Here is a 14,545-nt window from a genome sequence, read left to right on the forward strand (position 1 = left end):
AGAGACAGAGCATGAACGGGGGAGGGGCAGAGAGAGAGGGAGACACAGAATCGGAAACAGGCTCCAGGCTCTGAGCCATCAGCCCAGAGCCCGACGCGGGGCTCGAACTCACGGACCGCGAGATCGTGACCTGGCTGAAGTCGGACGCTTAACCGACTGCGCCACCCAGGCGCCCCTATACTTCTTATATTTTATTTATATGATTTATACATTTATTAAATTAAATAAATTTAAATTCCTTTAAAACCTATTTTAGAGGGGTTGCCTGGGTGGCTCAGTCAGTCGGTTAAGCATCTGACTTCAGCTCAGGTCATGATCTCGCGGTCTGTGGGTTTGAGCCCTGCATCGGGCTCTTTGCTGACAGCTCAGAGCCTGGAGCCTGCTTCAGATTCTGTGTCTCCCTCTCTCTCTGCTCCTCCCCCACTCATGCTCTATCTCTCCCTGTCTCTCAAAAATAAATAAACGTTAAAAAAATGTTTTTAATTAATAAAATCTATTTTAGAGGTACTTGGAGCAGAGATTTGTGGTAGGTTTCAAGGAAGGATCTTGACTTTGAGTGTTGAGAGAAGTCCATCTTCGTGATTAAAATAATAAACTGGGCAAGGGTCTCCAGGGTCACCCCCACGCCCAGGTCAGCCGCTGAACTCTGCCCTCCAGTGCTCTTTAGTTCTGTCAACAGCAGAACACCAGCGTTGACCTGGGTCTTGGGAGCCTCCCCCCATTTCATGTGGGGAGACACTGAATCCCTGCAGAGATGTTAGCCTCCTGGGACTCCTTGTCCTGTTTGACACCAGCCCTCTCTTGTCAAGGGCTGGCTTAGATAGTTGGGCCATTTAGGCACATTAACAATTTGGTGCTTCTTCAAATTGGGTCCTGGAAGATGGGTCTTGGATAGTTGCCACTCTTTCTTTACTACAAATGGAGAAAGCACAACTTGAAAAACCCTCAGTAATCCAGACTCATTAAGTATTTTGCTCAAAATTTGACATGGAGGGGAGGCCAAGTTCCAAGTGGCCCAAGGGCCCCCTGGTGGCCACCACTGGCCTGTTCTTTACAGCCTTGAGATTCAGACAGCCCTCTCAGCAGACAAAAACCTCCCCTGAGCTTACTCTTGAGGAGGGTTTGTCTCACACCAAAAGGGACTTACCAAAGTGTGCCTTCTAGGCAGGTCCACCATTCCCCCTGAGAAGGGTTTTGGAAAATACAATTTCTCCATCCCCTACATTTGCAGAGATGTTTTAGATGATGGGTGAAGGTTTTTTTTTGTTTTGTTTTGTTTTGTTTGTTTTGTTTTGTTTTTTTGGCCAAATTGGCTTCCTCCCCTTGCTTCTTACATGTTTTCTTAGACTTGAAAGAAAAATTTGTATTTCATTTCTGTTCATTCTTTAGCTTAACAGGACATAAAGGAAATGGGCCCTGGATAGTTCCCACTCTGTTTTCTTTGCCAGCAGTGGAGAAAGCACAACTTGAAAAATCACCAATAACATGCACATTTTCAAGATCAAAGCTGTTTACAGAAGTATCTGAGACAAGCCAGTGGGGTGTTGACTTCCATTTTGTCAGCCAGCCCCCAGAGCCTTCAATTAAGAAAGAATCACAGGGGTGGGTGGCCCACAGTAGTGGCCCCTTCCCCATGGAGCCAGCTCCCTGCTCAAGTGCAGCCAGTTGACCATTCTTCATGTCTTCTAAAGCCTCGCCTGGGATCATAAGCAGGGTCATTCCCAAGCCCTAAAATAAACATTCTTGTGATACATTCTGCCACTGTAACAAAAGATTCCTCAGCTATTAGTCAGGCTTTCAACAGAAGCCTCCATTCCCAACCAAGATGCAACACTCCTGCATTCTTGAAACATGATGTGCCCATGTCACTAGTTCCCAGGGTTGTCTTCAAGCTTCCACAGCAAAGATGGAAGCATATCTCTAGCCATTTCCCCTCTGCCAGGAATTGGCATTTTCATGGTTGCTGTAAAATAAAGCTGTTGATATTCTCTCTGTTCCTGCTGGCTGAAGGTGCGTGATTGCCATCACACACTGAACAGAGAGAGAACAGAGGGTGGCCAGCCCTGTCCTCCATATATTCACCAGTGTAGGGTTCTCCCCATGGGTCCTGGTTACTTCTTTCCAGTAGTTCACAGGACAAGCCTCCATCACCCCCTGCTGCCATGGCTATAATGGTCTCTGTGCTTATCTTCCTGAGCCCTACGAGCAAGTGCACCCCCTTGAGATAGCCGATTTTACTGCCTGAAACTCATTTTGTTTATTCTGGTTTTCTCTTCCTAGAAGCGCCTGCTCTCTGATCATGTGTAAAGATAATCAGGGTGCCCTTTCATTCTTTCATCTCCCAAACAGGGAAATTTTGCTCTTCCCTTTGAAATACCACCAATGGCATTCTTGAACTTATTTTTAGATGCGTGGAAGTGTTCCAGACAAAAATCGATGCCTAGCACAGATAAAGCTCTGAGTGTGTTTATCGTGGGTAGAAGAAAAACGGAGTGTTTTAATGTGAAAGGAGAATGGCCATATGCCTGGGTGCAGCATGGCTTCCTTTAATCTGGAAAAAGGAAACAAGCATTGTCGATAATAATATGCAGATGTCCAGCCCCAAATGAGGACATATTGCTAATTAGCTATATTGTTAGTATGTTTTAAGGAGAGAGGCTGCAGTGACATTAATTATAATCTCTGTTGTTTGTTGTTCAAAGTCTATGAGACCAAAAGCATTGCTAATAATATCTTCTTTAATATCTTCAATAGAAGATTCCTAGATTGTTTTTTTTTTTTTTTCTTTAGAATCCCACATAAAAGCCCCATTAGGGGTAATGAGGCCTGTAGCCTGAGCCTAATTAAAATGAAATCTAACTAGGCCCGTAGCCATCATTATCATCAACTAGTACTTATTGGGTGCCCCCTGAGCTCGTGGAATTGGAGGGTGTGGGCTTCGCGATTGCAGATATATTTGTTCATTGCCCTCCAGAAATTTGCCGTCCCGTCTGCCTCTAAGAAGTCTGCCTGGTTGTGTTAATCTGGGAATAGTTACCACAGCCTTTTAAAAAATAAATAAATAATAAATAAATAAATAAGGCACTAAAACTCTCTTAGCCAGCCACCAGTTTGTGCCTCTTCTGGAGGTTCTGGAAATGGTCAGATAAGCCCTTTTATTCACATACCAGCCTTTGGTGGGTGTTTGCAGAATAGGGCAGGTGGCTATTTGCAGATTGGGACAATGATGCTTAGCATGCTTTTTCCAAAGGTGGACCCACCACTCATTTCCACACCTTGATTGCCTCCCCTTGAGCTTACCACCCTATCCTCTCCAAAGAACCTCTCCCTCTACCTGTGCCAAATGTCCAGCTGGAAACTCTAAACATTGTGACCACTTTGACCTTGATGTGGCTGTGGCAACCCACCTTGGTCACAAGGATGGCCAGAATGAGCAGCTCTGGCCAGGCAGTGGCTGGAAACAGTGGTTGGGCCAGTGATGTCCTGGGAAGAAAGGACACAAATGAGAAAGTGTCTGGGCTTAGCATCTTAGAAACTGTCCCCAATCTACCGATGAGAGACTTTTTTCTCCTCTGTTCATCTTTCCCAGGGGCACTGAGGATCATCTGCTAAGAGCAGGGAGGAGGGAGGAGATCCCAGAACCACATAGCTTTAGAAGCCTCCAAATGACCCAGAAAATGCCACCAGGGAAGCGGTGGCCTGGTGGAAAAGTCACAACATGACCTGAGCCGAAGTCAGATGCTCAACCGACTGAGCCACCCAGGCGCCCCAGAGAGGACACTATTAACCACTAAAAGCTTCCTCATTTTCTGCCACATCAAAGTATCCCAAACTCACCTATACTTCCTGGCCCAAACTCTGGAATCAGCCATTTGCCCAAGGAGCTCTGGTTTCTTTTATTGAGGACAAATTCCTTAAAATTTAATGATAGGACTTTAGGACAAATTGAAGGAAATATTACATTACACAGTAAGTAATACGTTTGAGAAATTTAATATATAGATGCTGAGACAATGAGCAGATTCTATAAATGTGTGGAGACGGGTATGGATGGCAGATTTGGAATAGGCTATTAGGAAAGTTAGCTGGTATCAGTAGCCTGGCTGCCACTGTGAAGTTCACCATGATGACTCACTAAATGCCCTGTCGGTACCTCTATCAGCTGGGGATGGTGTTCAGTTGCACAGAACAGAGTGCCCAACTTCGAGTCACTTAACTGAACTGGGCTGTTCCCTTCTCATTGGTAGTCACAGCTCTAAAATTAGAGTCACAACAGGGAACGTTGTTACCGGTGCTGCAGCATTGTCAATGTCAACATTAATGCTCGTGGTAGTGGTAAAAGAAGTTCAGAGGCCACCAATCCAGGACTGGTATGATGGCTCTACCATGCCTTCAGGGACCCAGGCTCCCCTATCTTTCCATTCAGCCACCTTTATTATTTTTTTTAATATAATTTATTGTCAAATTGGCTAACATACAGTGTATACAGTGTAGTCTTGGTTTTGGGGGGTAGATTCCTGTGGTTCATCGCTCACATATAACACCCAGTGCTCATCCCAACAAGTGCCCTCATCAATGCCCATCACCCATTTTCCCCTCTCCCCCACCTCCTATCAACCCTCAGTTTGTTCTCTGTATCCAAGAATCTCATGTGGTTTGCCTTCCTCCTTCTCTGTTTATAACTATTTTTTCCCCTTCCCTTCCACCATGGTCTTCTGTTAAGTTTCTCAAGTTCCACATGTGAGTGAAAACATATGATATCTGTCTTCTCCGACTGACTTATTTCACTTAGCATACTACCTTCCAGTTCCATCCACATTGCTGCAAATGGCACGATCTCATTCTTTCTCATTGCCAAGTAGTGTTCCATTGTATATATAAACCACATCTTCTTTATCCATTCATCATTGATGGACATTTAGGCTCTTTTCATAACTTGGCTATTGTTGAAAGCCCATTCACCCAACTTTAGAGACTAGCCTTCGACTTCATGCCTGCCAGCAGCCTCATTTTACTCACAGCACTTGTGTCCACATTCTAGGCAAGAGAAAGGAGAACAGAGAAAAGCAAATGGTAAACTGACTGCCTCCCACTCAGCAGTCTCATCCAGCACCTTCCACTTACACCTCATTGGGTAGAACTGTATCACACAGTTACTTCTAGCGGATGCTGGGAAATGTAGTTTTATCCAGGAACATTGCCGCCTGAAACAAATACTGAAAAAACCCATATATTTATAGATATAGATACAGATATAGACACATATATAGATACATATATAGATATAGATATAGATGATATAGATATAGGTAGATAGAATTAGGCAAATTTCAATATTTGCCACAATACTGCTCTCTGAGGCAAAATACATGGCTCCCATTTTATTATTTTATCAGTGTTAACATTTTATGATTACTTTGTTTTCTATTTTAGGTAAGAATCATTATAAAATAACAGAGGGACAGGAGCTATGCACAAAGATGAGGAATGTCAAGCAGAAGCTATATAATTTGGCTGCTATAGATCACCTGCCTCAGCTGTTGAACAGTGAATGTGTATGAACCATATAATAGCATTAGTTCTTCTGTTCCTCTTTTTATTGGTAATCCCAGCTCTTAAATTACAGTTTCAGAGAGAACAATGCTATTGGAATGGCAACACTGATTGAAGATCAGCTCAAAGACACATTGTGGGTAAAGAAATATTTTCTCAAACTAAGCAGACCTCTTCATGTCATGTGAGTTTAGGCAAAATGAATCCCGCAGCGCCTTGGAAAGTATGGTGACATTTTCCTTTCTCAGTTCCTGAACTTTCCCAAGCTAATACCTTCACAAAAAGGTGTTTGCTTTTCTGAGTAAAACAAACTATTTAACATCTTTATTTTGAGATCCACCCTTCCTGAGAATCTTCACTTTGCTAGAATAACTTAAGGGGACACTCAGTGGGTGAGCTCATTGTTATAGATGGAGTGATGGCAATCAACCCAGACCTCTGGTGGAGCCTCTGCAAGGAAGATGTGCAGTGTGCTCCTAAGACAAGAGGAAGAAAAGGCTTTCTCCTACACTGCTGGCAGATCCTGTCTGCTGCCTCCTACCCCAGATGCAAAAATCTAGATTTCCAAAATAATGGCTACTCCCAAATCTTGTTATTGATTGAATAGAGTGGAGTTTCATTTTATAGGAGGTGTTGTAAGACAACCTTCCCCAGGGCTTCCAGTTTCTGGAAATTTGGGAGCTTGCCAATTGCAGGGAGCCAAGGTTTCCAGTTAAATATGTTTTGATAAAGACACAAGGATAATTCAGATATTCAGAGATTGTGATTGGTGTTTCTTTATTACTTACAACCTTCCAAATGCTTTACAAACACTGAACTTGTTTGGGGGGTGGGCAGGGGGATCGGGAAAAGATGGAGAAATGCCACAATTGTGTGCAGAACTCAAGCCAAAACATACTCTAGCCCCAATCTATTCCCGGCAGAGGAGCTTGTGGCCTGAGCTGGCCAGCCGATTGCCCTAACTCTAAACTTCTCTTTTTTTCTCATGTGTAGACAACAACCCAACTGAGTTGTCTTAACCATCCTGCTGGGACAGCATGGGACTGTTTTACATGGAGGATCATTGAGCCATAGAATGTTTAATGGGTTTCTTGGTTCGTGGCTAAACCAGGATCACTCTGTGGTGGTGTATCTCCTACCAAGAAAATTCCAGACTCAGAGCAAGAAACCATTCAGATTCAGTCCTTGGTTTTTCAGCCGTCTAAGCAAAATGCCAAACAGCCTTTCCTATCTCTTCCTCTAAAATGTGAGTTTTAGGAGTAGAAAGTGTACTTCATCACAGGGTAAAGGAAAGAGAGCTCCATTTTTAACCCAGTTAAGCAGTATGTCCCAGTAACTACAACGAAGTTAGGGCTGGATTCTCAAGTGATTCCGGAAGCAATTGGCAAGCAAATCTTGGTCCCCTCTGAGACTTATACTCACAAATCCGCTGCAAGAAATTCTCCATGAGAATCCAGCTGTGTTCCCTAACACTGTTTCAGAAGTTTTAGGGTTGGGGATCCCGGAAGAAGAGCAAGGGAACAATGATAGAGAACTCATATTGAGGGAAGACTTAGCATGCTTCTCTCTCTCTCTCTCTCTCTCTCTCTCTCTCTCTCTCCCCTTCCCTCCCTTCCCCTCCCCTCCCCCACCCCCTCTCTCCATGTGCTGGGCTCAGTCTCAGCATAATACATTTGGCCCTCATTGCACTGAGCAATGCTTGAGTATGCCAGGGCAACTCCCTTTGCAAGGATGTGCCAGGAGACAAAAACCATGGCAGAGAGGTGGCTGGAAAGGTGAACAAAGACACAGCCCTTGGCCACATTTCTTGAGCAAAAAGGGAGGGCAAGCAAAAACATGATGAGGAGCAGCCAGCTTCCCCGCTCTGTAACTCTATAACTGCAGGTTTTAAGGAGACAGAAGACAGGCTGTCTCAGAATTGCGCTTGGCCTCTTGGAACATTCACAAAGGTGGTCCCTGCACCAGCAAGTTTATTCCTCAGACCCATTCCTGTTTAAAGAGATACAGGAAAAATCCATTCCCTCAGGTTAGCTCTCTAAGAAGATATTTATCTGCTGCATGTGTTCCATCCCCTGGCCATTCTTGACCTTTGGTACTCAGAGTCAGGAGTGTTTTGATACCAGATGTAACCCTTTGGCTGGGTCAAAGGCACTGCGGTGGGGGCAGGGAGTGCGTGTGGAGACAGTGTGCTGGAATATACACTCCAAAACCCCAGAACATGCCCAAGAATAACAAAAGCATTAACCACTGACCCAAACGCTGGTGAAATTCTATCTCTACATCTCCCTTCACCAGTAAACATGAAAATGCCATCCCTGATGGGATGGAGGAAACCTCCAGTGAGAAGTCCAGGGAGAATGAGAGGAGAAGAAGGGCTGGTTTAGGAAAGAAGTCCAACAACTTTTACACCCTTCAATCACTAGAAAAATTTCCCCCAAAAGACAACTAAATAGAGACATTTTTTTACTAGCTGAGAGAAACAACAGACTTGCACTTTTCTTTGCAGAATAAAGGCATTAAATTTCAAAATGCCTTCTTGTCACTTTTCTTTTTCTATCCCTGTCTCTTCCTCCTCATCGCATGCCATCTTCCCTCCCTCACTCCATACCAGCCTCATTGGCCTTCTTTCTGTCTCTCACATGGGCCAAGTTCATCCCCAGCTCAGGACTGTCTTACTTACTGTTTCCTCTTTGAGAATGTTCCTTCCCCAGATTGTTGCAGGTGTTCAAGTCTCACCTTCCCAAGGAGGTTTTCTCCAGAAACCCATCGAATGTTGTCCCTGGCCACTATCATGTTCTTCTTCCTTCTTACCAGTCACCACCCTCTGATCTGATCTGTCATAGTAGTTGTACACATTAAAAGAATAGGGCCTATGTCTTGTTCATGGCTCTATCTCTTGTGCCTAGCATGTGGTTGACACTTGTTGACTGGATGGATGGATACATGGTTGCATGGATGGATAGGTTGGGGAAACGCATAGGTGGATGGGTGGAGAGATGGATCGATGGATGGATCAATGGATGGATATATTCAATGATTTGACTCAAGTATTTTATACAGTTTGGTCGGATCTTTTGTTGCATGGCCTGCACGGACGAAATGAGCTCTGGACACCGGGGCTATAACTAATGCCAGAGTGGTTAATTAATTGAAGCTGTGAGAAAGAAACCATAATTTGATTGCAGTTCTGAATGAATACCTCTTCTCCTTCAAAATAGCACTTTTGTGTTGATGTGCTTTAATGGAATATATAGTCCATAACTCATTAGCCCTCAGAAAATTCCCAGGTAGCAGCCTGGGAAATGTTTCTTGATGATTGGGCGTTTTGAAGATGGAGTAAATAAACCAGGGGGAATGAAAATGAGCTGGAAATGCCATCCTGGTTTAATTCCAGCCACTGGAATTGTCTTTGCTCCGGAACTTAATGGACTGTTAAGGCTGGTATTTTTAAATCATGTGCCTCATATTCATTTATTCATTTGCTTGTCTGTTTGTTTTAGAATAACCTCCACGTGGAAACTGACTCTACATCAGAAACCAGCTTTTCTCTCTCCAAAGAAGCACCAGGGGAGCATCTGGATCACCAGGCTGCACACCAACCCTTCCCCAGACAGCGATTCCGGCAAGACGCTGGGCACCCTTCCCTACAAAGAGATGGCCCCAGATCCTTTCTCCTTGATCTACCAAACTTTCCAGATCTTTCCAAAGCTGATATAAATGGGCAGAATCCAAATATCCAGGTAATGCTAGAGGGTTGAAAGGTGGAAGAAAATGAAACAATCTGTCTCTTTGTGTCCTGACCTGATTCCAAAGCAACCACTGCCTTACCTCGTTTTCCTCCTTAACCCCTAATGAATCCTATTTACGATCATTTTATCTCTATGAGAACAGTGTTGTATTTCATCTGTGTAACACCCTTGATTGTGAGAGGAACCATTATTTCATGAACCACTAAAAAAAAGAAAACACCAATGACTACAATACATCCTGATTTCAGAGCTGTTGAATTGTAAAAACAAAACAAAATAAGATGCCCTGAAATTGATGAAATATGGTAGCTCTAGAAAACGGCCCATCTAACACGTGGTTGCACTAGACAAATCATAGTAGGATTTCAAAAGTACTCAGGAAGGCCCTCTCACAAATGCCTCTTAGCTTGCCTTGGACACCAGCAACCCCCTCAGGAGGTGACAACACTTCAGTTGCTCTAAAATGTAAATGACTGATTTTAAAAAATGGATAAAAGAAAGGGAGGGGAGAACAGAAGTTCCTGGGAGAGAGATGAATCAGTACCGCTAAGATGGGATGGGAAGAAGCTGAAGAGAATGGCAGGTTAGGGAAAAGGGTACCTGGGATTAAAAATAACTCATCTACACTGAAATAGAATGCTTTACAAAGCAAATTTTGATATGATTTGACTCTTCCAACACTCTCATGAAGGAGCTGAAGCACACATCATTTTCCATTATCAATAATGCAACAGGTACTCAGTAAGTTCCTATTTGGTTTGCCCAAGGTCATATGTCTAGTAAACAGTGGTTGCAGCTCAAATGTAGACTCTTGGGCTCCCAGAAGTACTCACCCTACAAATCCATGTTTCATAGACAAACTCCTAATTTTGAATTTTGCTTGTAATTCCTTCTGTGTCTTCCCAAAAATGGTAGCCATGATAACCAAGGAAGGCTCACCCACCCCTGGCAACCTAGTCCCTGTTGTAGCTCCTGTCCTCATTTGCCTGCTTCCATACTTTTAAGCTTTGTTCTCAATTCTTTTCATTTGGGGGAAGGGCAGCATTTTTGTATTCTTCCTATCTGCTTCAAATTCCAATTAGCTTACATGGCAGAAAGTTCCTGAACTTGACCTCATAGCTATTGATCCTTAATTAACTAACATTCTGTGCATGACACCACTTTAGATCAGATTTCCTTGGTCAGAGTTGTTTTGCTCATCATACCAGTGTCATAGTGGCTAAGAAATGTCACGGAGAATACACCTCCGTTAGAATGTTGACCAGCCCCTACTGTGTATAAAGTGCTGTGTTAGGTTATGGGAAATTAAGAAATGTAAGACCTTCTCCCTCCAGGAAATGACATGCATATGAAGGTCGCAGCTACCACTTAATTTTTTTTTTTTTAACGTTTATTTTTGAGACAGAGAGAGACAGAGCATGAACAGGGTAGGGTCAGAGAGAGGGAGACACAGAATCTGAAACAGGCTCCAGGCTCTGAGCTGTCAGCACAGAGCCCGACGCGGGGCTTGAACTCACGGACCGCGAGATCATGACCTGAGCCGAAGTCGGCCGCTTAACCGACTGAGCCACCCAGGCGCCCCCGCAGCTACCACTTAAGACAGTGCCAAAGGGATCATGGAGACAGAGGCGAGAGAGAAAAAAAATGCTATGTTCCATTGTGAACAGGTCTGCATAGATGGGAAGAAATGGGGCAGGATAATGTTGAGGGTCTAGAAGTGAACAATGCTTTGGAGGTATTCTTTGACAACTCATACACAGAAATCACATCATGCACCTCTTAACATTTCCGATGAGTCTTGTATTGTTCTAATTGATTAATTAGAAAAACAGGCCTTTTGCTCCACTCCTGTCTCTCCAGGAAGTAGCTGCATGGCTCTCTGCTAAAGAACAGAGGATCTTCTTGAGGGAGGTGCAGATTGGCAAAAAAGGTGCAGACATCTCCTTACTGTTGCTCGACAGTGCTCCCCATCAGGCCTTCCTCTACAGGAAGTGATTTCTTCCTTTTTTATAGAATTTATGGTTTCAGGACCAGACTACCTTCACTCCAGGGGAGCTTAGGCCATGCTCCAAACAATTTTAGGTTTGTTGTGGCTCACCTTTTTATTCCCCCAGAGGTGGGAAATGTACTATAGGGCTTAATGCTGAGGATTGAGCTATTAATGTAATAGATTTAAGAGTTTATTAGGTAAGCCTACAAGAAAAGACCCAGATGCAGGCGAACTGAAGGCTACAGGGAGAGCGTCCTCTCACTGGAAGGTTACTAAGTGCATGGGGCTCTACCTAAGAACCAAATTTGGGGCAACACTTTCAAGTTCCCCCCTCCTTCTCTCCCAGATAAATCTATCGGTCTGGAAATCCCCAGACCTCACTTGGGCCTTTTTAAAACATGAACCTAAATGTCAGGGAAGAATAGTGGTTGAGATCCTTAGACCTGGGAAACCCAGATTACTTTTTCAAAAAGAAGCACAGGGCAACCGCGAAATGCATGATGGATCTGTGCATGAGGTCAATAGAACACCCAAGGTTACAATTCATTTTAAATCATCCTCAACTGTGTTGTTTGGCTGGATGGGAAGGAGAGAATGCTCTGGAACAGTTCCACTTAGCTTCCTGAGGTGAGGGGCGGCTGGAGTTGGTGGATGTGGAGAGAACTAGAATGAACCAAGGAGCAAAGAATAAATGGAGGTGAGTTATGAAAAGGCCAAACACCAGATTCTGGCAAAGCTTCTGGCACTTTCATAAAATGCAGCTTCCCTGTGCACTGTCAGAAAGGAATCACAGCAGAGATGGAAATTATTTGTTCTTGTGTCCTCTCAGACCCCAAGCCACCTGTTTACATAGACTTACAACAGGTGGAAAGAAACAATCAGTGCTTTGTTTTCACTCTGTCTTACCACCACCCCAGCTCAAGAACAAAAAGTTCTCCTCCAGGTGCTGCTTCTGAAAGGGATGCTTTAGAGCACAGAGTGGAAAGAGGCCAGGGCTGCTCTTTCAGGACCTCATACCTTTCTGAGTTGCCCTTTGGACAGCAAAGATCACCGTAACTCCCAAGAACATAGGTCTCCCCAAAGCTGCAAATATCAGGGTTATGGGCAGAATGAATTAAAAATTTAATGGTACTCTAGCCCAGATACTTGTAGAGTCCAAAGCCCATGAAGATTAAGCTACTACCACTTTTCTGTCCACTGCCTGAATGGGCCACTCCACTTCTGCTTTGTGCAATCCCCGTGTCTGTTAGCCTTCCTCAGGCAGTAGAAAGGGGTGAGCAGCCTATGTTTTGTTGATCTGATGACCTGTTGGCCTGACAGAAAAGAAAATTGAGCCGTGTTTCTGGCCTCTTCTTTCTGGAAGACCACAAGGGTCACTCAGAAAGATTTCAAAGAAAGAACGAAGCAGCTGCCATCCCTGAGCGCCCCATCCTAGGTCTGCATGTGAGTACACTAGCACGCATGCTCACACACACTCTCACACACACAGACACACACAGCGCCATCCCCTGCAACCCCATGCACCACTGCACTTGAGTAAACCAGTGCCCTGGTGGTCCTTTAAAAATGAGGTGCTTTCTAAAAGGGGGTGATGGTTTCTGTGCTGGCAGCCCTTGCCCCTTCCTTAGAGCACTGCCCTTTTGTTGAAATGCACTGGTTTGACACGAGGCGGTTCAGCCAAGCAGACAGCCCCACTGATCACCCAGGCCGTCAAAGCATTTTGTCTCTCTGGGGAGGAGAGTGAAGAAGGTGAAGGGCGCATCAGTGGGTCAGCTTCCGCTGCTAGGGCCCCTGGCCTTGTCTTCCCCCCTCCCCTGGCAACCTGCCCTTCACCCCCACACCTAGCTGTCCTGCTCTGAAGCCGGGGAGCTGAACAGGAATGTGATACCCCTCTCTCTGAACAGCCCCCCCCCCAATCCATCCAGTGTCTGGAAGAGTTTCCCACGCTCCAGGACTAGGGTCTGCTGTCCCTCTTGCCAAATAGCCCACACCTTTGCAAAGTGATATTGCTGAGCCTGTGCAAGCCTGTCACATCCATCTTGGACCTCTTAACTTTTAGGAAGGGAAATCCTTTAAAAAGCCTGGATTTTTGGAGCTTTTTTCACCCCACCTCCACCCCACCCCTCCAAGCCAGGTGGGACTGGTTTAGGGCTGTGGAAGTGAGTGGGAAAAAGAAAAGACAACAATGTACGAATTAGAAAGGAAGAGCCTCAAACTCCTGAACACAATCTCCATATTAAATTTGAAACAATTCTAGAAGTTGGGTTTTGTTAAAAATAAATAAATAAATCATTCAGAAAGAAAGGAAATTCCCCCAGGACAAGTTAGACTTGAACTTTAGTATTGTTGGCTGGGTTTTTTGGTCTGCAGCTGATGGTCAGATAGCAAAGACAAAAGTCTCTAAAATAAACTCATTACTAGTCTTACTGCATCACTTCATTACCATAGTAGCTATTCACAAACAAATACTTCTCTTTTCTGGATCAAGCCGAAATTAGTATTAGTTTCAACCAATATACTTATTTCTTTTTTCCAATTGAGGGAGACTTAAAATAGTCACCCAAAGTTCTTTTTTTTTTTTTACTTGCAGAGACTTATTTACATGGTCATAGGCCTCTTGAGTGCCACAAGATACAATCAGATGAGTTGGGCAGGACTACAACTTGAGATTTCCCCTCCTCCTTTTCCTCTAAAATACTTTTGGAACGGCAGGTCTGACTGAGGAAGAAACAAGAAATTCTGTGCCCAAGACATGGGCCCACACAGCTATGTGGACAAGCCTATATTGTTAAGATTCTCATGGGAGCATGTTGTCCAGAGCACTGAGCTGCATTGGATCAGGCATCACCCTTGAATCTACCAGGCTTGGTCTCTATGGTTTCATGCAGGTGACTTGACCTCTCTATGCCTCAGTGTCCTTATCTATAAAATGAGGGTGATAATATCACCCATGAGTACCTCTGTAGTACAATACTGAACAAAAGAAGGTTTGTTGTGGGAATTAAATGAGATCATCCACGTGAAGCACTTAACACAGAGACAGGTAAAGGGTAAGTGTCCCCAAATGGGTAGATTCAGGTTGATGATGATAGTGGATTAAGATGGCAGAGGAAACATGCATAAAATAACTGGGAATCAGGGGCATCTGGGTGGCCTCTGTTGGTTAAGTCTGGCTCTTGATTTCAGCCCAGGTCATGATTTCACAGTTTGTGAGATCGAGCCCCACATAGGGCTCTGCACTGACAGCACAGAT

The 14,545-nt window shown here is 44.3% G+C and overlaps 1 protein-coding gene across 1 annotated transcript in view; it reads left to right on the forward strand.

Annotated features, from left to right (window-relative positions):
- ISM1 (isthmin 1) overlaps window positions 1-14,545 on the forward strand; it is a 72,718-nt gene that overhangs the window by 38,269 nt on the left and 19,904 nt on the right. The window contains exon 2 of the mRNA XM_047067715.1: window positions 9,054-9,293. Within this exon, the coding sequence (XP_046923671.1) occupies window positions 9,054-9,293 (240 nt within the window). The remainder of the gene's footprint in view (window positions 1-9,053; window positions 9,294-14,545) is intronic.

Source organism: Lynx rufus, unplaced genomic scaffold, assembly GCF_022079265.1.
Source record: "Lynx rufus isolate CCGP_SWC_20201006 ecotype Redwood Valley unplaced genomic scaffold, mLynRuf1.p SCAF_8, whole genome shotgun sequence".
Classification (NCBI taxonomy): domain Eukaryota; kingdom Metazoa; phylum Chordata; class Mammalia; order Carnivora; family Felidae; genus Lynx; species Lynx rufus.